We start from the raw sequence: 26041 nt of genomic DNA, 5'->3' as shown, positions 1-26041 counted from the left end.
CGCGAGCAGCTATTTTTAATTATCCAAACTGTGCACAGAAAACATGCACAGCTTTAGAAGTGAACTTAAGGTTCAAGAGGGAAGCAGGGGTTAAAAAATAAAAAAAAAAAATCACATCAACAAGCTACATGCTAAGAAAAAATCTACCTGTCTGGCCTAGGACTGTGTATCAGTCCAGGTGAAACATTTTGGGCTATTGTAAATGAAGATAAAACATATTGGCATCTGTGTGACAGACATGGCCACAAATAAATCAAGCAATAAACAGCACAGCATGCTACCTCTGGCTTTGTGCCTCCTTTTTGTCACATTAGGGTAAAAAGTTGCATTCAAAGACCACAAGTGGCTCTGAAACAAGAAGCCTCCCAACACCCCCCACCATCCAGGCAGAAATGCAGACAAGTTCAAGTGTCCGAAGGGATTATGGGATAACAGGGAAGCCTGCTAACAAAGGCAGACAGCCACTGTGGCTTCTCAGGAATCAACACGAACACCCCAACATCTTCCTCCCAGCCGAGTGCCAGGGCTTTGTGATCACAGTGCTTGGCCTAAGACAACTCTGATGGTAACTGATTCTTTCCTGCCCAAACTCTTCCCTGTTGTTCTTCTCCAAGTCCTAAGCAAACCTCAACAAGCTTTTGAGGGACAATCTGAGACAGTCATTGCCAATCACAGCTTGAGTCACACCACATTTGCCACACACGTTTTTCCAGCTGTGAGAAAGAAAACATGATCCTACTAACGCATCCAAGAGGCCTGAAGAAGAAATAGCAAAGGGTCACACAGACAAGGAGATGGACAGATACTCACAGACATTTGTTCTGACTATTGTACCCTATTCCTACAAGAGACTGGGCCTTTGTGCTTCTTCCCAGCTGTCAGCATCCAACAGAGAATTAAAAATCTCAGAGCTAAGTCTTTGCCACGTGTTTGTAGAGGGCCAAACACCGAGGTGCCCTGGTCCAGCATGGAACCACCAAGTGGTACCACAGGAGCCAGATTTTTCATGTGTCGCCCCAACTCATGCTTGCTACTCTCCCCCACTGGCTCCTTATTGCCATGGGCTGTTTTGTCTGGGAATGGCTTTGTTTCTCCAGTGTAGTTGTCCCCAAGGACAATGCTGCAAGATTTCCAAGTCACTCTGAAATAGTGACTGTCTGATACAGGAGGACGTGTCTGAACAGCACAGCAAACAACCATTTCAGTACAAAATCCATAGACATGAAACAACCTGGCAGCAAAACTTACCACATCTATGACTATCAAGGGCCGAGCATCAGCTCAGGGTTGGAAGCACCACAGGTGTAAACAGGAGCATCAGGCAATGATTCCACAACAGCAAAACAAGAGTTACATGCCAGAAAAACAGGGTATGGAGCACCCTCAGAAACAAGCCAGTCTAAGGGGCAAGGTTCAGTGGACTGCTAATGCTAAGCATATATATGCATAAAGAAAGATGTCACCTTGAACAGAATCCAACATGATTTCTCCCCTCTGCCTCATTCTTAAAGATCTTAATCAAAACATTGTCTTAAATTTGCATAGAATCACAGAATGGTTTGGGTTGGAAGGGACCTTAAAGACTATCTTGTTCCACCCCCTGCTATTGGCAGGGACACCTCCCACTAGGCCAGACTGCTCAGAGCCCTGTCCAGCCTGGCTGTGTTGGAGGTGGGGGAAGAAACACCTCATCACTGCACATCACCTGATCTTCAGTCCCTGTCCATGTATATGCTGCTACTGCTATGTAGAGGAAACTGAATTACCTTCCCTTTAAAATGCACTTTTTTCTTTGTGATAATTTGCTACTTTTCATACTAAAGCTCTTTTTCTCAATAAAAACAGTTAAAAACCAGTTAAGATATTATACTTGCTGTAATTTTAAATATTGTAACGATAATGACAATGCACAGGAAGTTTGCTTAAAAAATAGGAGGCTAAAAACAAAGATCCAAGGAATTAATAAAGCAGAAGATGTGTTATTTGGAAGTACCACCATGTATTTTCTCTTCCTCTGCCTACCCAGGTTTGCTCACGCAGGCCATGGTTTTCATGTCTATGCTGTCGTCTTCCTAACCAACTTTTGAAAGCATGGAGCTTGGAGAATCCATTAGAAAGTTCTGCACTAAAGACACTAAATAAAGCCTACTTAAAATATGTTTCTAAACCAATATGAAGAATTTATAGGTAATCTTAGTTTTAGGACTATCTTGGCTCAGGGAAACATGGTAGGTTCCCTTGCACACTTCTGGCAGTTGTGACACTTCAAGGTAGCCCAGCTACTTTCCAAGTAAACAAGATAAAATACATCGTATGTGATGCTTACCCTTTACACAGCAATTTTTATCCATTAGTGCAGTGATAGCTCACAAAGATTGGCAAGAATATTGACATTTCCATTTTAAGCAACAATGCCCAGAGAGGTTAAGCCATTTGTCCAATGTCACATAAAAATGCAGCTGAAGCCAAGGACAGACCAATTTCTGAGAAGCAGCGAAGCACAGACACGTTGCCTCAACTCACGGAGAGCTCTGCCATCACATTGCACCCATTCCCGTTTGGGTGGAGTCACACTTCTCCCAAAAGCCAGTAGATACAGACACAGCAAATGATTTACACCTCTGTGTCTCACTGTACACACTGACACTTATCACCTTTCCCTGGTACGCAGACCTGTGCCAGGACAGTGAGTTATACAACCATCCATCCTCTCCACTTGTGTACACACGCCGAGCCCTGTTGATTCTACTCATTGATTACATGGACACATCACAGTTTTGTGGACACATCACAGTCCAGCAGAGCTTCAACTGCTTGATAGCTCAGACCAAGCCATGGACTACTATAGGTTACATGTCTTAAATCCCACTGTGGCACTGTACCTGGAGCAGCCACATCCAGCACAAGGGTACAGTGCCACGCTGACCTCCAAAATCTTACCTGAATTTATGAGAGAGGTTGCACTTGGGGGGAATTTTTTGAACAAGTTGAGGCTTTGGGCTAAGAGAACATGTAAAAGACTGGACAGAGTCACATATTGGATTGGCTCACCAGAAGCTCATGAACAGATTTGTTTCCTGTAAGGCCACAGACTGACTGCAAACTCCTCAGAAGCCAGTTGTCTTCAGCTATTTTTAGGGCAGGGTGTCCAGATTTTCCTCAGGAAATGCATGCCAATCTTCAGCAAAAAGTCAATAAAAGAACTAATCTTTACAGAATAACCAGACTGTGACAACCCTGCATGTGGACGTCTGACACCAGCACCATCTCCTTTAATGAACACTTTTCAGCACTGACAGACACCAGAAAATCCCCCTTGGATGGAGCCTGGCACAGGCAGGCACAGCCCAGACCTGAGCTACCCAACACTGCTATCAATCTGGCCTTTCCTCAGAACCAAATTAGGGCCCAAAGCCTTTAACTGCTAGGGCCTCCCTCCCAGATTCAAACACAACTAGATTTTCTAGATTTTCAGACTGGTCTTGTATGTTCTTACTGCTTTTTGTCCTGCAGCAGTGACATCAGTCCTGTGCAAGCCTGTTTTCTGAGCCTGCTGGAGTTCTGCCATCCTTGCATTTTCTCCCCTTTGCCTTGCTGAGTAGGTATTCCTAACTTATCCATATCACAGAATCCAAGTATTCCAACACTCACACCCCTGAACTGCTTTTACTGCTGGAAACACAGACTCATCCTTCAGATTCCTGGAGAAGAGAAGGCTCCTGCAGTCTGAGCCTCGAGGCAAATGTTCCAGGATTGAGGAACATTTATTTGACTAACTTAAAGTCAAACTTGGATCACCTCACAGCAGTCTGACAAGTGTCCCTTGAGCCAACATGGGACAACTGCACTTCAGCAATAAGCAAAATTTCATCCAACTGTACATCAAAAATACCTATTATGAAGATAATACATGAAAACAAATTAGAGGAAGAAAAATGTCTGTGGTTTACAGAAGATGAACAATAAAGCAATAGGTGCAGCACCATGTAAACCAATTAATATTCCATGCCAAAACCTGATCACCTTCCTCTAATTATAAACTGCATTTCTTAGAGTGACTTTAAGCCCAGTACTTACCAGCACTTTCCATAACAAAGCAATAAATCTGCCCCCATTGGCAATCTAGAGCTTCACAGGTATTCCTGGGGATTTCTGCATTGCTTCCCACTCTGCACAGTGCAACCAACTGCAACTATGAAGCAGGTCCAACTTTTCATTATTCTCGAGCTGTGAGCATTGATAAGTCTTGTATTTTGGAAGTATCTTTCCTGTATGGCATTCACATGGAGCCAGGATCAGCCAGTGGCCCCTCTGTTCCCAGTGTGGAACTCAGCACTAGATGTCTGTCATATACATGTAACTTACCCCAGGCAGAGACAGAGCTGGAACTCCAGTTAAGTCAACTTTGTTTGTAGACTGGTATCTTAAAGACACAATGATTCTGTGATCACACCTCTTGTTAATATCTACTAATCAAACCAGCTGATTAATTTCAATCAAGTCTGAAAACAAAGTGTAGGTTTCAAAGCTTATCATCTCTATAGGAACTTTATTAAGAGTCAGAAGATGGCAGCTTGTGTGAGAGAGCTCTGAATTAGCATCCTCACCGAAGGAAAGCAAATTCTGTGCACAGGTCCTGTGTGGTGGTGGTCAGAATGCACTGACACATCTATAGCTTCAGGCAGTAACCTGAAACACGGTTAGGCTGGGTTTGGATTTGCTTGTGAGAATGCTTCAAAACACACTCATTAGTTGCAATTAGTGTCATGGATTGGTTGTGCTTTTCAACTACTCATCTCACAGAAGTACTAAACGGGAGGTAATCAGATGAGGCACCAGACCAAGGGTCTGTATAATTTATTGCAAAATACTAAAGTCAAATGGAAAAGACATGAGAAATCCTAAAACCTTGCTGTGGTGACTTGGACTAGAATGATGGGGATCCAACTGAAGACTTCATAAAACACCCAAAAGGGAGAGCTGGATAGCTCTGGTTTGGTAACTGCCCATGAAATATTTCACACGTAAAACTCTGCTTTATCTCTAGTCAGTGTAAGCAGTGACCAAAAACTATTATTCCTGCTTGGGAGGGAAGAGGTCAGAGACTGAATTCACCCAACAGCTCTTTATTTCCCAAGTTCTGCCCCCCCTGCCTGCACCCTTTCTGCAGGAGGATCTTAGAGGCAAGAAAACAAACCACATTTTTCCTCTGTTTTGGTGCTGCCAAAACAAGTCTGTAGAGAAGATTTTGTCACCACTCTGTTTGCAGATGTAAAGGCAAAGATGGCCAGACAACCCTAAATACAAGAACTGAGCAGGGAATAGGAACACAGATGTCCTTCTTCAGGCCACACATTATCTTTTCTGGTCTGTCTGAGCCTGGGACTATCAGCCCAATCAGCCTGGGCTACTTGGCCTGGATTCCAGGAAGATGTGTGAGCTGCTGGGCTGCTGAGTCACCACTAGACTAGAGGGTAACAGGCAAGTCCTCCTTATGACATTTCTACAAAATATGAAAAGCATTTAAAAAAAATTCATATCAGATATTCAACAAAACCACCAAGTAGTATCGACCATGATGAATAACTGAATTTAAAATGTCCCATGAGTTTAGGGAAGCCATGAGCCTAAGAGCAATGACTTGACAGGAATGCAGTACCATGCCAAAAACCTTGGGTGGGAGAGGAGCACCAGTGTTTGTCACATGCTAATGGAAAAAGTAATGTCCTCACAGCTCCTGCATAAACCCACAGCAGATGATCCCTGAGGAGCAGCAAAGTGAACTTCAAAATGCGAAAGCCACAGAAGTTCAAATTCTGACTGAGGATTAAATTGGACTTCTTATACTGACCAGTAACACAGACTCTGACAGGGCCCAGGGGTTAAATCAAGGTCTTGCCTACTCTGAAAATTAACAACCTGGAAACACTCCAATGTAGAACCAGCGTGTTAGCCTCGGACACCTTTGGCTGCATCAGATTTAAAGTTCAGCTCTTGGTGCTGATGATCAGCAGCTGAGTTTCCCAATTTTAAGTGCCTTACAGCTCTGAGACTTTTCTACCTCAGAGATAAAAAGAAAATAAACTGTCCCAGCAGGCACTAAAATATTACAGTGCCCCTTACAAGATGTTCCTGCTGTTGCTAGCAGGAGGAACAGAGAGCTGTTCCCGCTCCTCCTTGCAGCAGCTGCTGCTGCACACGGGAAGGTCTGGAGCACTTTGCGTTTTGAGAGTTCATCCAGTATCCTTGGAGCACAGCCCTGACAAGATATTAGAACACTTTGGAGGGATTCTTTGGAAAGAATCAAGTGGAAATTGAAGCAGACTTTGAACTTTGCCAGCAACAGGAATTGTATATTCACACCAGCCCTCTGTCATATTTATTTGCTTCCCCCTCTCTCTCAGCAGCTGAGAGATAACTGCAGAAACTACTGGAAGTAACTGAGAGGAAGGAATCAAACCTTCCTGTGCATCAGGCACAAGGAGGATTCATCCTGTATTGAAGATGAGAAAAGTCACTCATATGACTCAGTTCTCAGGATGTCTTCCTAATTATTGTGGTATTTAAAGAGGAGAAACATGCAGCTCTCAAACATGATTCTGCCAAAAGTGATATGAAAAATAAAATCCTCAGAGCAGAAGAGTGCCATGACAATGTGACCTCTGGAGAAAGAAAAAAGTTCTCTGACCAAAACTTTGCAGAGATTTAGATTTTAGGTGACTCTTAAAATCATGACAGTTGTTGCAAGATCAGCATTAATTGTGAAAATTAACTAGCTCTTCTGTGATTTTATTCTGTACGTGCCAAGAAAGGAACAAAATATTGATTGAATGAGCTTCAGGTTTTATTTACATAAGGATCTGATTGCCAGGTTCATTCTTATGCAAAGCAGAGACAGAAAGCTCTTTCAGCAGGCATTTTAAAAAATAAGATCTAAAAATAACATTATGCTTTGACTTTACTTGTAAAATTCCTAGGAATGCATGCCCAGGCTCCTTCTCTCAGAAGTCACTCAGAAATGCAAGAACTAGATCCAGGAAATCCCTGACATTTCCACTGACTTCAAACTGCAGATGAGTTTGCTCCGAACTGGAGCATAACTGACCCAACTCAGCATCACTAAGAGAAACATGAAACTAGTGCCCATTTCTGATTCTCAGTAAAAAGAATACCTCAAAAAACCCTCCCACTATATCACTTTGAGTGTGCAGTATTTTTCCACATACATGCACTCCTGGGAAGCTTTGAAAGCTTTTATTTTCTAGCACTGTGTCTCCAGGTCCTTCCTTGAAGCTGTTGTTGTTTCTCACACCAGATCTTTTTGAAGCTGTAAAAACAAACCTGTGTGCTGTACAGGAATAGTGCCAGGAGGAATGACGTAGCAAAGTCCTCTTGGGAAGAGCCCTGACTCCTCTGGAATGAAGGCCAATGGACAGCCTTTGAAAGGCAGAAGATCAGCTCCCTGAGCTCCTGTCTGTGAAAAACAGGCACACCTGACCAAATGATGAGAGAAAGCACATCTGCACATTATACTGTCTGTTCATTGAAAGATCAGATGTAACTTTTGGATAAAAAAGGTGACCTCCATTTTATAGCTTTTTTCATAACAGCTACACTGGGAGAAGCAGACAACCTTGTGTGATGTGATAAACTGAGCAAAAACACATCCCCAAAAAGAACTGTGAAGAACATTTTGTATTTCATAAAGCCAGTCCTAGGTCACTCTTAGCCTACATCCATATTCCCAGCTCGTAGCCTTGTTCCTATCTGGCTATTTACAAAATCCCTTTTCTCCCTCCAACAAAAGTATGGCACAAGGTGTTTCACAACAAAATGCAATTCTGGGATAATGGTATCATTCTGTTTTCCATGGGGGCTTTTTTTTTTTCCAAATTGTTATGCCTCAGGAGAACAGAGTAAAAAATCTCACCATCATTACTTCTTTGCAAACACTTCTGCTCATTTTGCAAAAGCCACAACATGTTTCAGTGCAGAGTAAAAACTCACTACTAAGCAGCTGAAGTAAATTCTTGAAAGCAAAACTGTTCATTTCTAAAGCTCTTAGGGAAGCACTTACTGCCTAAATCTGGTGTGAGATCTTGAAGTCCTTACTGGATACAGAAGACTGTTTGGGAATTTGCCATTCTTCTACATAAAAAGAAAACAAGTGCACCCAGGAGTAAATCTTTGTAGCCAGAAACAGCCAGGCATACTGCAGTGCAGCTTCCAGAACATCTGCTCTACAAACCTAATTATCCCTCATTGCAGAGATGCAAAAGCCATCTGAAATGTTAGCACCTGAGACATGGAGATGATTTTAAGTCTCTTTAAAATGAACTTTTTTAAGAAAAGAAAAGCCATGCAGAAATAGCTCTGTTAGCTGATGCACAAAACTGTAAGTCAATTAAAACAGATCCCAGTTCATTCTAACATCAGAGAAGTCACATCCCCACATCTGCTCCATATGGGTGTTTATTCTTACCACACTTTAGACTCAGTTCTCAGTGGGATGATCTGAAACTCTGGTACTACAATCTACTACAATGCATCCCGTTTTTCAAGGATTTGGCAGCAGCTTTTGAGTCCAGAGTGCAACAGCTTCATTAAGTCTTAATCTGTAATAGAAATACACAAGTCCTAAAATCTAGATAAGAATGTTATTTCCAGAAGGAAATGTTAAATTAAGCTCACCTTCCAACAGCTGCAAGGGCACTGGTGGGCACTGGTCCAGCTATTGGTGGCCCTTTTATTTGCAAATTCCTTCCTGAGAACGAATTACATGAGAAATTTGAGAGGAGTTTTAAATGGGTTTATATATACAAATGTGACAAAGAAATGTATATAAATGAGGCTGAGCTATGTGGCTGTACAAAAGTAGACAGCTTAAATCATTTAAGAAACAGTATCCACAAACCTCTTTTCTCAAGTGAAGACATCTTTCTCTTTGTCTCTCAGGAACTCTATTTCATCTCATTGCTCTTGAATTTTCACTAGCAGTCAAGTGGCAAGCTGCCAGATAACTCACAGTTGGCTGGAAGCACGGTCACCTACAAGCTAATTGATGCCACAAAACTTCCCTCCAGGATGCCATCTGGGTTGCATTCAATATTCTTACTGGATTCAGAAGTCCGTCCCTCTAAACTTGAAAGCTGCTTCTCTTGACCAAATGCCAACTTGCTGATTTTGTTTGCAAGCACACACATTTAACTAAGCAGCAATACCAAGCTCCTGCTCCCCTCTTTTGACCATCTATCTACTGCACTATTCCGTAAAAATAAAGACAAACCATTCCCTGTGTCACGAGTGGGTAAATTGGGAAAATGAGAGCTGAAGGAGCCTGTCAGTACAAACGCTGAAAGGCATCAATATAAAATAAGAGGCATTTTACACCAAGTCTCTGCCCTTGCCTGAATAAAGAGCCCACATTTTAAAAGAGTACCCTGCCCTCATTGCATACCCCTTGATGGCTATAATAAGACTTCTTGTTAGCATTTTTAAAAAACAGGACATCTAGTAAATAACCTTAACCCTAAACTAAATAACCCTAACTTTTGGGGCTCATCTGCTCCACTAACAGTCAGACAGGTAAGGTAGGTCTTTTTATTTTCCTACTGCTACTTTACTGCAGCAGAAAAGCACCTACTGACATGCAGCTGCACCCTTCCATTTCTCTGCATTGACAGTGATAGTTTTCTGTATGCAAAGCCAGTTCCACAGGAAATAGCAACAATAAATCACTGCAAAGGTCTCCTGCTTTCCTGTTGTGCATCTGCTGCTTGGCAAGTTCCAGTAACTGTGCCATTGCCCCACCAGACTCAGCCCTGAGATGGGGAAAGCCACTCACCTTTCCAGCTGGGATCAAACTGCCATCATCTGATGCTGGAAGGGAGTTCCCTGCTCCCAAAGAACCGGGGAGATCTATGTGATGCAGAACACACCATCATTATTGCCAGCAATCTGAGGCTCTGGAACCAGCAGGCCTGAGCATGAACAGCTCTTCATGCCCAGATAAGCACTTCCTCTGACAATACTTGAAGTTAAGTTTACACAGTTGCTTTGGTGAGGAGGGGAGAGGCTGCCACAGAGCCTGATGCAACAGGGACGTGTTTTGTCAAGCTCTCAGCCTGCCTTTCCCATCACATCCTCTTTCTGCTCTTTGTGGATTCTCCACTTTGGGCATATTTTCTCAACAAGTTTCATTTATTAAAACCACAAAGTTCAGGCAGGGCTGAGTTTCCAGCTGTCTCACCAAACCTTACACAGGAGTGTCGTTGTCAGCCCTGGTGACATTTTATTTCTCTTTAGGTCCCCTTGTCTTCCAGTGGGTGAGCCCAATCAAGCAAGCTCACACTATGAGCTCTCTGCACAGGGAGGTAACTTTCCGGTGGAAAGCTGCAGACACAGCAGTCCAAAGCACCCAAATCACCCTTCAGCAGGCCTGACCTTTATCTGCCCGTTCCCCCAGAACACAGCCCCTCAACACTGTCCCCAGAGGGGCTGTGAGAAGCCTTCATGAGCAAGGATCCTTGCAAGAGCAGTACAGATTTACTTTATAGCCACTTGCCTAGAAATACTTTGTAATAGAATAGATTTGGCAGAACTGAATCACAATTACCTGCTTTTCATCTGGAGGAGAGACAGCATGCTGAAAAACTCAAAGGCAGTTTATTTGACTCACTTACTCAGACATAATGCTGTTGGAACAAAAGGCCAACCTGGCAAAAGCTCATCAAAACAAATCTCCATCAGGTTCACACACTTAAAAACAAGTGCACATCAGGGATAGAGATGGAGAGAGCCTACTCACATTTGGTAATTCTTGTGCCCATTTTCTGCAGTCAAACTAAAAATCTAATACTCTGGAAGTGTTTTAGTACCTTTATATTACAGGAAAATCCTATTATTATTAGCTGAGGAAAGGTATTGAAAAAGCAGGATGTAAGTTGCAATACTGACGTAACAGAATTAAAGAGGTTTACACTGACTCACTAAATACCCACACAGCAACAGTAAAGTCACTTTGAACTCACCAAGAGTTCTGCTGTGCAATCTAATAGCCTGCAGCTTAGCTGGAAAAACTGCCTCTCCAAATGGCTCAGGGTTGGGGCTTTCTTGTTTTGCCTTTTTTTTTTTTTGTCAGTTGAATATATTGCACAATATCTAAAACTGAACACGAACTTCAAGTTTTTTCATAAGCAAGGGGATTAAAGCAGTAATAATTAAGGCTTTCCAAGCCACATTCAGGCCAGGATACAGCACTGCCAGGCAGGACAAGGAGCTCCAATAGGGGATGCTCAACTCAGGCACAGGAGGAGCATTTTGTGGGACTGAGGAACAATGCTCATTTCCCTTGGGTCTATTCCTGCTGTGACAGATAACACTGCAAACTATGGGCCAAGCCTGGAGAAGCCTCAGTTACTGAGATGTTTAGTGTAGGGTGAACACCAGAGACACTGGCAAGTCAAAGGGACACTGAGGATTTTGCTGCCATAAGCAGGCTCTCAATAAAATTGGAATATTATGTCAACCTTGTGCATTCCTGCTTTTCTAGCCCTCCTGTGTCAAAGTTCAGACCTACACACTATATCTTTAGCACACTGAGAGCTCTGAGTCTTTTTGCTCTAAAAAGCAGAGACACCTGAAGTTTAGCGCATAAGAACGTGCTTTAGCTGTAGAATAACACACCATCTGTTGGAGGGAGCTTGGCCCTTCCACAAAAGAGCAGAGCTGTAGATGCAGACAAAGCAGCCTAAGGGGGCAATTTTACAATATCCAAATTGAAAGCAAGATCATTATAAAACTAGGGATATCACAGACTAAAATATGCCTGTGATTGATCTTCCCTCCAGCAGGACAATGGAAAACACAGGCAAAAGAAGTCCTGGATACAGACTGAATGAATAGTCAATGAAATATGGATGGTTTCTATTTTCATGGCTTGCCAATGGCAAGTCCTCTCACAACAATGTAGCTGGGGGATGCATGAGATCAGGAATGGAATGAAACTGTACTTTCATCTCCAAAACAGAATTACAGAGTTAATCCTCACTTGGAACAAAACAGTGGTCCAAGCCTAGAACTTGTTTTGTAGGTCCACAATAACACTCCATGCACTTCTGGAGGCTGAAAGAAAAACAGGGTAACACCCTAGTGAAAACTGCTGCAGAAAACATTTTTGTGAACAACACAGGACTGAAACCACTGAATTTTGAGTTTTGAAAGGTTTCTTATTGTCAGCTGTGACTGTTTTTAACTGTGGAGGACAAAAGATCCCTTGAAATATCACTCAAAATTGATGTTTTATCCAGCATATTCCCCCACCAACACTGCTCCCTTCACCATTATTTCACAAGCTCACCTCAGGAGATAAAACAAGATTTTATCACCCAAGGTGAAACTCTGCCTGGAGGGGGGATGGTGGCCCTGTGTTCTCTGGAGGAGCCCAGCCAGAGCTCTTCTCTCAGCAGCACCTCTTGGACCACACAAACCCATCTCCTTTCAGCCTTTCTGGGCCCACAGCAGCAGCTTTTCCAGCTAGGAGACATCAATCTCAACAGAAGTACAGCAGTAAGGAGAGGGTCAGGCTTGTGCCATGGAGCTACAGGGCCAAGTTTTAGTCAGCAATCTGAAATAAGAGATCAGCGTTTCCTCAGAGACTTCTGCAGCAGCAAGATCAAGCTGAGCCATCACCAGACAAGAGGTTTTCTTTCTTCAGCTTTCAACATCAGGGAACCGTGCTGTCCGTAGATTAAAGTAATAAGGAAACTCCACCAAATACTGCAATTAATTAGAACAGAGCACACAGCAAATATCTCCCCCAAATCCCGAGACACTAATTGTTTAATATTTTGATTTCTAACAGTTCAGAATGAAATGAGATCACAATCTTCTAATTCATATCCAGTAAGAAATATAACTCTTTCTCTCCCACACACAGAGAGCCCTCACAGGTATGAGCCGTCTCTTTCCCATCTACTGAGAAGAATTTATCCGACGCAAGAGAGTGAAACCTCCATCATTCTTACATGTCAAAGTGCTGTAAAAATCTCTGCTATTACAAAAGCAGAGAAAAAAACCCTCAACATAGTAGCAGATAATCCAAACTGATCACTGTAGAAAAATGACATTTAAACATGCCCTTTTTCTATGTTAAAGGTCAAGCTGATGCACCAAAAAGCTTCATCTACAGGAAATTCACCCCCAACCATCTCCAAGAAAAAGGATACCAGCTTTCAGGTGTACCACAGTCACAAAAATAGCCATAAATTAAAAAAAAAAAAAACTTCAGGGAATTCCAGTTTGTCGTTCTAAGTCTCATAAGGTTTGGGTTTTTTTCCCCTCAAGAAACCTAATCCCACATGATTTCAGTAAAAACAAGTAGCAGGGAGAAAACCCTATTCAAAAACAACATAGCAAGATTGTGCCCTAAACCCCTCACTGAATATGTTTCTAATGCCACATTCAAACTCACACACCCCCACAGAAAGAAATAAAAAATATTGTGGGAAGGGGGCAAATTAGGTCCTGTACTTGTCTGCCTTCCTCCCCCTCTGTGGTTTTCACTGCCAGAGAAGCATCTTCTTTGCATTCTAAAATTAACCCTGTGATATGATAACGAAGCCTGAGCAACACAGCACAGAAAAGGAACCTGAAAGTAACAAAGATCACTGCTCAACCCTTACTATTATGGACAACCCACTGACAGCCATCCAGCTTGCCTGGAGAAGGAAAGACAGAAAACAGTCTCCTGAAAGGATACTCTGGTTTCACATTTTCTTGAAACACTCGAACAGTGTGCTGAGGGGGCAGAGATGAAGCTGCCAGGGCAACAGCCCCTGTAACCCCAGCACCAACCTGACTCTTGCAGCAGGAATGCAGCATTTCCCATGGTGCTGAATATCTCAGTCCTGACCTTGAAAGCTGGAGGATCAGAACTGCTCAGTGACAGGTGATGGCTTTTGTTCTGTGAACACACATCCCCTGAGATATTCTTTGCCAATACAGTTCACAAAATGCCCAACAATTTGGTGCACAACTGGCCTGAACTGGAATCCACAGTTGGCAGGTGTGAAGCTCCATGTCAGCTCTGGTCTCTCCAGCACTTGTCACCCTGGCAGCCTCAACCTGGATTTCAGTCTCAAAATTTAAAAATACTGTAAATTAAGCAAATAGATCTGGGCAGGGTGAACTTAGCATCTTCTTGCCAGCTGAAGTACAGCACTTGTGCAGGAGCTATTAATCCTTTCTACAAGCATTAGCACAAAATAAGGCTTGCAGCATTCACATGACTGCGTGCATAACCAAATGTGAAGAAATGCCTGCTGCTCTCAGCCAAGCCTTGCAGAGTCTCCTGCAATGCCTGAGCGAGGGAAGGTGTTCCCAAAGGCTTGGTGCACTGCTGTGGAGGACAGGCACTCTGTGAAACAGGGCCATGAGAATTAATGGCCAAACTCATGGGGAAAAACCTGATGGAACTGCAAGGCAATGAGATGCCGTGTGCAAGCGTGGGAAAGGCTCCATGTTGCTCAGGCACATGCTCATCCACAACCAGGAAGAAGAATTAAGTACATTATTTATCGTTTCCCTCTAGAAAAGGGTGCCTGAATTTATGCTGCAGGCCCCAGGATGTCTCCCCTGCTCTGCACTCACACTCTTTGAAGCACCCTGCCACAAGCAGAAACCCTCCAGTCAAGAACTGGACAGATACAATTCTTTTCAGCACCTGTCAACACAGCTCCTTAATCCTTATTTAACTTCAGGGATCAACATGCACTGGCTCCTTGGGCAAACATACATAACACATTATTTTACAAAAAATAGGACAACTTTCTGTGTTAAAAGAACTCATGAAAAGGGAGAACAGAAATCACCCAGCAAAGAGCAATTCCTTGAAGTAAAGCGCGAAATTTCAACACACCAGTGTGACCCTGGCAGAGACCGCTCCAGAGCTTCCCTTTGAAACTCCCTATTTATCATCTGCTAAAGAATAGTGCCCATTTAGTTACCCCTTCTAAACTGTATAATGAGCCCAACTTACACAACCTTCAGAGTTGTGCAATCTAAACTGTATCTTCATTGTTTAACAGGAAAGGAAGAAGGAAAAGACTAGCAGCAATAAAACACATAATAGCAAATTAAACTTCCTCAGTTACCTTAGTTCTTTCCCGAAAAGGATAAGTCACAAATAATTTATGGAGAACGGGTGCACTGGTGATACGTTACTTCAACAGTGCTCAGATAACAGCAAGGTGTGGGAAGGGAGGTAAAGGAGGCTCTGGAGAGGCCAACACACAGAATGGAAAGAGCCTCTTTAGCAATGAAAAACTCTGCCAGGTGAGTCTCAAAACAGGAACTTTTGGCCAGCTGAAGAGGTGGCTGCAGTGATGTCTGTCTCTATTATTCTTCAGGATATGTTGGAATGCACAAAAAGAAAGAAGTCCATTTTGAAATGCAAAGCAAACCATTACACTCCTCCTCAAACACCTGTATTTCGTGTGTCTATGACACTAAACACAAGAAGTGATCTATTTGAAGTATTTCTTGCACTTGACCCAACACTGAAATTTTGAAACAGTGAGTTGTGTCAACACTGGGATTTTCCTGAATACTTTACAACTGTATATGACAAAGGCAAAGGCTAAAACCCTTGAGCAGTCACTTAACCCAAGGAACACGATTATCTGTGTAAAACAATGTGATAATGGACCAGAAAACAAGAAACTGGGGACATTCTTCATAAGTCACTGGTGGTCATGATGAGTTGCTGAATCACTGTACAGCCGTGGGCAAAGGATAACTTCCCTCAGCATCAGTTTTCACATCCCTGAGATAACATTCAGTCCACTTGTATAGTGAAGATTCATAGAAAGCTAAACTGCTAAGCAGGCACGGGATGACAAATGTGTAATCAGCATAACACAACTGCAGGAACAAGAATAGAAGCATTCAGTTCCAGAGGCAGGAGGTGTATTTCTTGGCCTACATCAGTCAGCACTGACATTTGTTATCAAAGGAACTGGGCCATTTTCTCTGCTTATGAGTAGCTGTACAGACTCAATCAGGATTCAGTAGGAGAGGTCTGCAGGCACAGTTGTAAGTTTACTCTGAAATTCTTATTCTCAGTGCAAGTATATTCACTACTCCTGGTATCACTGATTTTTATGCTCTTGACTTCTCCCTGGATCACATGGAGTAGCATCATATCTGGATGGAATAAGTCCAGCAAATCCAGCAAGGTTTACTGATACACTATCACTGCTAGAACAGCAAACCAAGCAGATGGTATTGTAGGAGACCTGCAACACATCTGGAAAGATGCCTACAACCTCATTCATCTAGATCAACAAGAACAGAAAAAGCCTGAAAAGTCATCAAAGAAATGAATCACATTAACTTTATACATGAAAAGCAACGATGGACAGAAAAGCTCTACTGGGTAACACACGGCAGGACAAAGACTCGGGATCAAAAGAAAATTTCATTCACCCTTTGAAATGAAGCAAAATGTCACCTCAATGTACATCATGTTACACATTACATCTCTAGGAAGGAAGCATGAAAAAAGTATGAAACAAGGCCAGTCAAAATAAAATATGAAGTTAAAACCTGGGATCAGAGCAGTGATCTAAATGAGGGAAATAGTGCAGTTAAGAGTTTACTGTCAGTTGTATGCACACAGTAGTTTCTTCGACAATTATTTTAATTGATGAATCTATGCTATAGGCTACCTGGAAAGGGAGAGAAGTGTACAACAACATAACATTTCAAACTTAAACAAAATCAAGACAAAATTTCTATCTATTACAATGGGTTTTAAATACACTCTTTTACCTCTTTCAGTGTTTTGCAAGTAAACAAAATCATAACCACAGAAGCTAGAGAAACCAAGCTACTAGAACTCAAAGAAAGATAAAGAAACTTACAGCAGGCAAAATTCTCACTCAGGATGGACAAGATTCTGCAGCGCTAATGAATTAGATTTTAAATTATAGATCTATCTTTAAAAAGAAAAAGTAATCACAGCGTAGAGAGCAGTTGCCAAAAAGAGCCCTTCTGGTTCTGCAAGTACAGGACTGTGCTCCTGCTGCCATGGAAACTGAGTCCCTCACTGCTCTCGTCCTGGTACAGTGCCACACATGCTCTCAAGCATTTAATAAATATTAATAATGCATTTAATAATAGTGATGTATCGGGAAGAGAACATCTAAGGAAAAAAATTGGCAATAAGGCTCACTTTACATGGCTGCAGCCCAAAGGCTACTACTGCTCTAAGCCAGCTATAAATCCTGTTCTCTCCTAGTTTCTAACACTTGCTCTTGGCATTAAATGTGAGGTTAGACTGACTGCCAGGCTTAGCTTAGACTGAAAAAAACCAGGAAACCTGGAGGAAAAACTGAAACACTTCCACTTGTCCAACAGGTACCTCTGCAATAACTAGTACAACTGTGTGTACAGAGCACTGGACTGGCAGGTGGGAGACCTCATGTTTGTTCTTGGCTCTGCTGCTACTTGTACAACCATGAGTCACTCAGGTACAGAAGAGCTGTAACACCATTTATTCACCTCCTCATGAGGAGAAAGGCATAGGGCTGCCAGATCTGCCTCAGCTTGGGAAGGAAAGTCATGGTCCTTGCCAGGAACAGAAGCACAGTCTACCACGGCATCATTATTATGGCAAGAAACACTATCTCTCACCCTGAGAGACCATCAGGGACGGAGCTCACATCCTTGCTTTAAAAATCTTCTGGCTTCTCTTGAGTTAAATCTGCCTTTTGAAAATATTTCAGTCTGGACGGGTTTAGTTTTATTTTTCAACTAGCTTACAGCATCGTTATAACTTCTAAAGTCTAATCAGTTTTTTATCGCTTGTATTTCAGACAGAATTTTTCACAGAGCAGAAAATCTGCACTAATTTTATCACAGGGCCTTTTACCCTTTTCCCCTCCCTTGTGGCTATCTAAATATTAAGGAAATAGAGAGTTAGAAAAACTACACTCAGCTTTTTCAACACTTCCTGCATATGCACCACTAAATAGCGAGGATTTCCCTTTGGCTGGCACCAGCTGTCTGCACTGGGAGCAGAGCACCCCAGAGCAGGCACACTCATTTTCTACCAACAACATGCTACTGCATAAGAAAACAAGCAGCAACACAAATCTTCATCCCCATCACTCAAACTCAGCTTACTGATTTGTTTTCCTGGGCAAAGCAAAGGAAGAAAAATTGACCTCTTACAGCATTTTCTAAGGCATGTAATGACACAGAAAAGCGGAGCTGAGCAGCAACACACTTTGGGAACACCTTTGAAATTACCAGGGAAAAGCTGCAGGTAAATGGGAAAGTTGTAGAGAGGAAAAGGTCATCAGCAGAAGGACCAGGAGAACTTCACACCAAATCAAGTCTAACACAAAGGCATCCCTAACACAACATCCCAGTCTCTGAGGCACACCAAGGACACGGTAGATTTGCCGGTGAATTAAAAAAGCTGGTGACATTGAAAAAGCCAGCAGAAACAAAAGCTGGGTGTCTGCTCTATCAGAAACAGCTGAGGGAATCAATAATTGTCAGACATTTTCAGGCATTACAGAGTGTTTAATGGAGTCAAGAAAACTCATTTCTAGCACTGGCAATCTCCTAGTCTAGGTGTCAGAGAAATGCGTTCACCAACACACAACACTTGGTTTCTCCGGTCTCATAATTTGTTAATTTGACTTAATTTCTAAATATTTTCTGATTAATATTAAGTATCTTCCATTCTAACATCAATCAGTAAGAAATCACATCTCAAACGTGTGCTAATCCTGGCTCTGTAACACTGCAGACAAAAGAGAACTGGTCTAGAATCAGAGAATGCTTTGGGTTGGAAGGGACCTTAAAGCTCACCTCGTTCCAACTCCCTGCCATGGGCAGGAACACCTTGCACTAGATCAGGCTGCTCAATGTCCCATCCAACCCGGCCTTGAACACTTCCAGGGATGGGGCAGCCACAGCTCCTTTGTTTTATCTTTATACATTAATATGTTCTGGATGAAGTTTGCTTACCTTGGCTCAAAATGTAGAATATATTTGTACCCTCTGAAATAACAGCTCTGAGCACTCTGGTAAACAAACCAAGTCACTGTCAGTTTTGACTCCACTTTCAAAATTTCCTTCTTTCCTTCAATCTTTCCATTCTCCTTGACCTCAGGAAAGCTTTTCACATCACAGCTTGTTCCTGTAGCTGTACCTAGAGCAACTCATGTGCTTGACTTCTGTAGCAGAGCAGCACTCCATAAAACCAAGTTCTCTTCCCTCTGTGGCCATAACACCCCCAGTGACTCTCCCACATACCCCAGCCCTCTCTTCTATCTTTTCAGTGATCCTGTTCCAGTTTCTTCTCTCTTTCTTTCCCAAACCATGAACAGGAGTGATAGAAAATCACCACTTCCTGGAAAGCAATCTGCATATAGACTGCTTAATAAATAAAACTGCATAAATTAACCTCCTCAAGAAAATGCACCAGGAAATGGCAAAATGGAAAAGGGCATGTTTCCCACATGTACTTAAAGATTGATTTTCCACATAAAGATTGCAGCAGGTTGCAATTACAGGGAAGATAATCCAGACCCCAAAAACATGCAAGTTAGTTTTCTCAGAGCAGATAATGGGAATATAATGAAAAAAGGAAGATAACTGACTAAAACCATTCACTGTGGAACACAAGAGATCAGTAAACTGGTTTTGAGCCTAGGCTGGACATGGACACAGTAGAGACCACGACAGGCAGGCAACAGGCACACAGGCAAGCAAACAAGCCCTGCCTCTCAGTACCACTCTTCCCAGTGCCTTCAGTTTTGGGATAAACATGCAAGCTGGCCACAGAACGCAGTTACACTATCACAGACAAAATCAAGAGCATACGACCATGCATATGTCAAGGAAATCAAGAATTCTCCACGTGGTGACGTGCAAGGCATCTCCAGAGTGGCAAGCACCTATCACTCAGCATGCAGGATACTGTTCATGAAGAAAAACTGGAGCAACAGATAACAGAAGACAAAAAGTTATAGAAAACTGTTGCAGTTGTGACTGCCTGCTGTCTCACTGTGTCACATCCCAAAATCTGCAATCAGGCACAGCATTACACTGCTGCATTTCAAAGCCACCCAGGCCACATTTAACTCTTCACAGGATCCAGAATTTAGTTCTCAATTAGGCTTTTGATGTATTTTTATTCCCAAATTCCAGCTCTAATGAAATGTGCACTGAAAAGCAAAGAGACTGAGGCTGCCTCCTGGGCTTTCACATAAGCAGCAGAGTCAAACTCTCCACAGACTCTCTGCACAAATCCAGCAGGAGAAAAGGAAACCCTCCTTCAGATGGCAAGGGAAGAGTGCCTCAGCTACACAGTCACCTACTGTGGCCACAAGGCAGAGAAGGGCTGAGGTAGGGGGAAGTTTGCCCATGCCTCATGTTTACCCTGAATTCTGTACACACAGAAACAGTTTTGGAAACAGTAACTCCCTTCAGACTGCATCTCACACCTGAGGCAGCCTCAGTCCTGTCCAGTACAAAATATTCCTATGAACAGTACTCACCAGAAAGCAGCACCACAGAGAGGATCCCAATACAAAAATGGAAAATGGAATTTTAAAGGAGAAATAGTAATTCTGCATTTGGCTGTGTCCCCCTGCAGGCAAGTATTACAAAGCTGAAGTGGGCTGGAAGCTTGTGTTCCATTTTAGGAAACTGGAAAAGCTACTGATTGTTTTGCAACTATAGTCTTTGCCACGTTTAAGGTTTAATCACCAGTGAAACATGTAAGCAGAGATCTTCCAATCTCTTTCACCCACACTCTGGTCTGGGTTAAGATAATGTGAACCCTACTTGCATCAGAAAAATAAAATCACAACTATCAAAGAGCTCCTATTTTGCGTCAAATATTTTGTACCTGGCTGCAGTTTGCAAGTTCTTCCTTGTTTTCTGCTGGCTGCAGTGGCAAGCAAGAAGAAATTTGCAAAACGGGGGAAAAAGTCTCCCAGAGCCACTCCCTCATGGAAGCAGCTCTCTAGGATTTTCCATTCTGGGTGATGTGTCACACAGCACCCTGGACACTCAGCTTGGGGACCACGAGGCTCTGCAGCCGCCACCTCTCCTGAGGGAGACACAGAACAAGAGTCAGTATCCCGCATTCCAAGTATCTCAGCAAGGAGTTAACTTTTGCCTCAGAAAATGGACATTTTTCCCACTATAAAAATACTTTTGATGTTTTATAAAGTTGCTGCTATACCATTACAGAAAAGTCTCAATGACTGTATATCTGCAAATGTTCTCTGAAATAGGTTATAAAATTCAGTCTTGCCTTTCCAGAGTTCCCTGAGAGGAAAAATGCATCACAGGGAAGGAGTAAAATGCATCTAAAAGAATCATGTTCAGAACTGCCCTAGAGCCCTGTCCTCATTGTGTGCATCACACACCGTGCACATTGTGGCAGTGCAAGCTCTAAGTTGTGACCGGGTTTTTGTCTTCCCAGGCCTATGCTGGATTGAGCTCAAACAAATCATTTTGCAAAGAGCAGAGTAAACAGTCTTAAAACAGGTTTACACTCTGTAATAGCTACCCAAGCTTTCTGATTCCAGAGTGTAAGACTTGATTTCCCCAGCAATCCAAACAACGTAACTTTCACTATTTTCCTCTTGGGACCTTAGTTTCCTTTCATCACATGCACAGGAACATATTAAGGAATATCTCACTTATTTTCTTTCCCTCCAAGTGCTGTAACTTTCTGAAAACATGACAGCAAAAAGGCATCTTCATATTTAAACAATTTACTCTGTTTCCTTCACCTGAGTGGGGACCACCGCCAGGATCAATCCAGGCTGGGGATGGAGGGATCGAGAGCGGCCCTGCTGAGAGGGACTCAGGGTGCTGGTGGATGAGAGGCTGGACATGAGTCAACCATGTGCACTGGCAGCCCAGAAAGCCAACCCTGCCCTGGATAAACTTAACTCACCTTACAAACCAGTACTGACCAATCTGATATGTCTAAGAGAGGAAATCATTAATTTGCATGCTTCAGTTCCAATGTTTGCCATATTAACTCACACATTAGTCCTATGGTAGATAACTGGAACTACAGCCACAACAGAAAAGGATTACTGAATGGAAAGCAAATTCCGAGGAGAAGATACGGTTTGATTACCAGGATGTTCTCCTTGGAGTCCAAAACTCCTTTAAAAAAGCCAACATTATACCAGCAAATCTCAGGGATGGGGAAAAAACCAGGGGCAGACATGGGACACACAACACAACAGGGGACACAAATAAAAGCAAGCAAACAAAAATTCAGTCTTGTGCAAAGACGGTTTCTCGTAGGAAGCACACAGAGTCCTGCCAAAAAATCTCCTTCCAGAGAACTATTTAAGATACTGTTGGTTACAAAATTTTCCAGTGTATATACACGCCTACCACAAGGAATTGGTTTCATAAACCAATTGTTCACACAGATAGACCATCGTGTCTCTTCAATAAGGGAGGATATAGACAAGCAGCAATGAGCTATTACAAATACGTTTTCAATTCTGTGGAAAAGAATCAGCAAGTAATTACAGAAATTATCAGGGTCCTTATCAGCACTCATTATCAGCGCTACCTGCATGTTCGTTTTCCCCTCCATTACCACTCCAGCATGCCAAGTTTTCCAGAACAGTTTCTTCCATCGCATATGTTCATAAAAGTTTTGAAATAAATATCTGTTTATTACAGCAGTGATAACAGAGGCGATATCTAGAAGCAAAAACACATGGAACATACTCTTCCACCCAGTGAACAGAACTCTAAACATTCCATATGCTGAAAAGCAGTATGCATTTTCAAAATAAAACAGTGTTCAGAACAATATAAGTGAGAAAAGCGTGTGTGAGAAATGCAATTTTTGTCTTTCAGAATTCTTGAAGAAGCAACTGCAATCTACAAATATATATGAACTAAACTAACAATTCATTAGTAAATTTTGTAGCATGATCCCCAATCAATAATAAATGCCAAATTCAGATTAAAGTGAAGATCTCTTCCTGATATCTCCACATCCAAAAATTTTTTCCTAACATCTCCAAAGTCACCATTCTACCACAATCTAGCCATCATATTTTTTCCAGCCCCAAACCCAACTGTAAAACCCCTCTGAAATAAAACTAAATCAGATGCAATTATCCATCTAACCATTGTAACACAGCACAATTCACACAGAGCTGATGTTCAACAGGACATTGTTCCACACTCTCTCTTCTGACACAATAGTTAGAGGGCTGATCAGAAGGAAAAGGAGAAGACAAAGCAGCCCAGGTACTGACCCACTCACTCATGCAGGGCAAGGAGCTAAGGCCACAAACCTACTCTTCAATGTGGAGTGTGAGGTGCAGAATCTGTTCAAGAAGCTCCTCCAGTCTCGATCCCAACTGCTGAGAAGCAGTTCCCAAAGCACAGCCCTCAGGTCACCTGCAGCTCACCAAACCTTTGTACAACAGCACGCAGAGGTTTTAAATTGAAGATTTCAAGAACACCACTATCTACCTGCTCAGAGATTCCCAGTGCTTCCACAGATTAGCATCTCCCTGTGGAAACACAAACACTTTCGAGAAGGCATGCCCAGTTATAACTACACGAGTCCAAGCTGGTTCTCAGTCAGCCTTGACTTCCCTGGATCTTTTTTAACTTGAAACATTCCAAACCTAAGTTGCCTTGAAATAGTGCCATTATAATTCCTGCAAAAACCTTTCTATATCTCAATTAACTAATGCTGCTAATTCCCCAGGTCATAAACTTAAGCATATATAAAGCCTATCAAGTTCTCTGAATACAAAAGCACTAGAAATAAATGTTATATTTTACACTGTAACAAGATGTTCTCTGTGAACAAGAGTTTGAGAATCCCTGCTCTCCTTAATCTACTTAGAATTCACCTCTGAATATCCCTGACACAGATTTACAGGTGAAGCTGTCAGCAGTACAGTCGCATACAGAAGAACACATAACCAGCAGTTCTTCTTTTCTTCATACATTTACTGGGTCTATGAACTTGAAAGAGTTTGTTTAACCTGATGCACATTCAGCATCTATTATCCTACAGAGATAATTCATGAGATGTGGTACTTGCTACAATATTTGCTTAAAACTTAAACCTCCAAATTAAAGATACTTCTCTTGAAGACTTAGGCTCCATAATTTCTTTTACAGATGCTTCTTACAGTCCATGGTTGAGCCAAATTATCCTAGGCTGTCAGAAGCTGTAAACAAGCTAAGTCAGGTAATAACAGCACAACCCTACTAACTACCCAACAGGCTTCCACTCACACACACCTGAGCCACACCACGGGAGAAGGCAAGAGTGCCACCTTCTCAAGTTTGAAAGTATAGATCTTGCTCTCTCTTCCCTTACGCTACCAGGGAATCAGTGTTACGTGGCTGACACTGCCAAGCCAAACAGTGCTACTTGTTCATCTCCCTTCTCACCACGACTGCAAACATATTTAAACACGAACTCACACCAACCCCACATCTTGTAGGATGCTTATGAGTAAGTCGCGTTTCACATGAACACCCGGCCCTGGCCCTGAGCACGGTCTCCCAGGGGGTTAAACATCTCTCCCAGCTCCCCGAGGACACAAACTTCTCTTCAGACGCTCTGAGCAGGGACGTTGCTGAAGGCGAGGGGTCCGGCAGGGCGAGGGCAGGGAGCTGCCAGGTGATCGCAGCCGCTGCCGCTCCCGCTCGGGGTGTCCCGGCCGGGCCGGGCCCCGCGGCGCGTCACGGATCTGCTGCTCCCGGCAGCCAATCGGCGCCGGAGCCGGGCACGGCGCGACTTCATTCATTCATTCATAAAAAGAGGCGCAGCGCAGCCGGGAAGCGCTGGGAATCGCGCCCTTCCCGGCCCCCCGCCACGCCGCGTAGGGCACGGACACTCACGGCAATCCGCCTCGTCGCTGTTATCCGAGCAGTCGTCGTCCTCGTCGCATTTCCAGACGGCGGGGATGCACCGCTCGTTCCGGCACTGGAACTGGTTCTCCTCGCACTCCTTGACGGCGCCTGCGAAACACGGGGCCGCGCCTGGGTCAGCGGGGCGCGCTCCCACGGCCGGGCGGCGGGGACATCCCGGGGGTATCCCGGGAGCATCCCGGACCCGCCAGCCCCGGCCGCGCTCAGCCCGGGCAGGGAGCGGGGAGCCGCCGCCGGCCCAGGGCGGGGGCCGGGGCTGTGCTCGGGGGGCTCAGCGGCTCATGCAGGGGCTGGGGAAGACGCGCCTCCGCGGGAGCACAGCGGCGATCCCGAAGCTGCTTTGTGCGGGGATAAAAGGGGCCATTCCCGTGCTTCCCCGCATTGTTTTAAAGGCGGAGGGAAAAGCAGCCTGGGAACAGAAGATGGTTAAACGCGAAATACAACAGACAAAGAAAAATTATAAAGCGCAGCGATGCTGGGACCTCCTGCGCATCCCTTACCGGGACAAATCGCACCGATACCTGGGGACGTGGGGTTAAAACAGCCACCGGCGCCGTCCCGGGAAAAGGGACCTGACCCAACTCAAGTTGAGGGCGGGGGGGGAACGGAGCAAATCTGCTTTGCAGACTCGCTGCCGCGCTGCTCTGATGAGGCACAAATCCCCTCTGAAAGGGATTAAAGGTGGCAGCTCCTGTCACCAGCGGTCGAGCTGCACATTCGCCCGCTGACAAGCGCGCCCGGCCCTCGCAGGTCGCAACCCCCGAGCGCGCCGGAACCCCGCAGGTCCCAAACCCCGCGCGGGGCACCGCGTCGAGAGGGTGCCCGCGGCCGCACACCCGCGGCGCCCGCGCCGGCAGGACGCTCGCTCCCCTCCCCGGTGGCGCTGAGGGAGAGCGGCCGGGCCGCGCCGGACCCACCTTTGGCGAGGTGCAGCTTGACGAGCAGCAGCTGGAGGAGCAGCAGCCGGGCGAGCGCGGGCCGGCACATGGTGCTCGCTCCCTCCCTCGGTGGCAGCGCGCCGTGTGCGGGGTGCGCGCAGCCGGCGCGCCGCTCGCTGCCCGCCCCGTGC

General features: G+C 44.0%; 1 protein-coding gene across 2 annotated transcripts in view; it reads right to left on the bottom strand.

Annotated features, from left to right (window-relative positions):
• LRP8 (LDL receptor related protein 8) overlaps positions 1–25981 on the bottom strand; it is a 174225-nt gene extending 148244 nt beyond the window's left edge. For both annotated transcript variants that reach the window (XM_027698960.1, XM_027698961.1), the window contains exons 1-2: positions 25890–25981; positions 24943–25062 (exon numbers count right to left, since the gene is read on the bottom strand). In XM_027698960.1, the coding sequence (XP_027554761.1) occupies positions 24943–25062; positions 25890–25959 (190 nt within the window). In that variant the 5' untranslated portion in view covers positions 25960–25981. The remainder of the gene's footprint in view (positions 1–24942; positions 25063–25889) is intronic.
• Between the last annotated feature and the right edge of the window lie 60 nt (positions 25982–26041).

The sequence above is a fragment of the Neopelma chrysocephalum genome, unplaced genomic scaffold (genome assembly GCF_003984885.1).
Source record: "Neopelma chrysocephalum unplaced genomic scaffold, ASM398488v2 Primary Assembly neopelma1_135, whole genome shotgun sequence".
NCBI classification, from domain to species: domain Eukaryota; kingdom Metazoa; phylum Chordata; class Aves; order Passeriformes; family Pipridae; genus Neopelma; species Neopelma chrysocephalum.
This window is presented reverse-complemented; position numbering and strand designations above follow the sequence as displayed.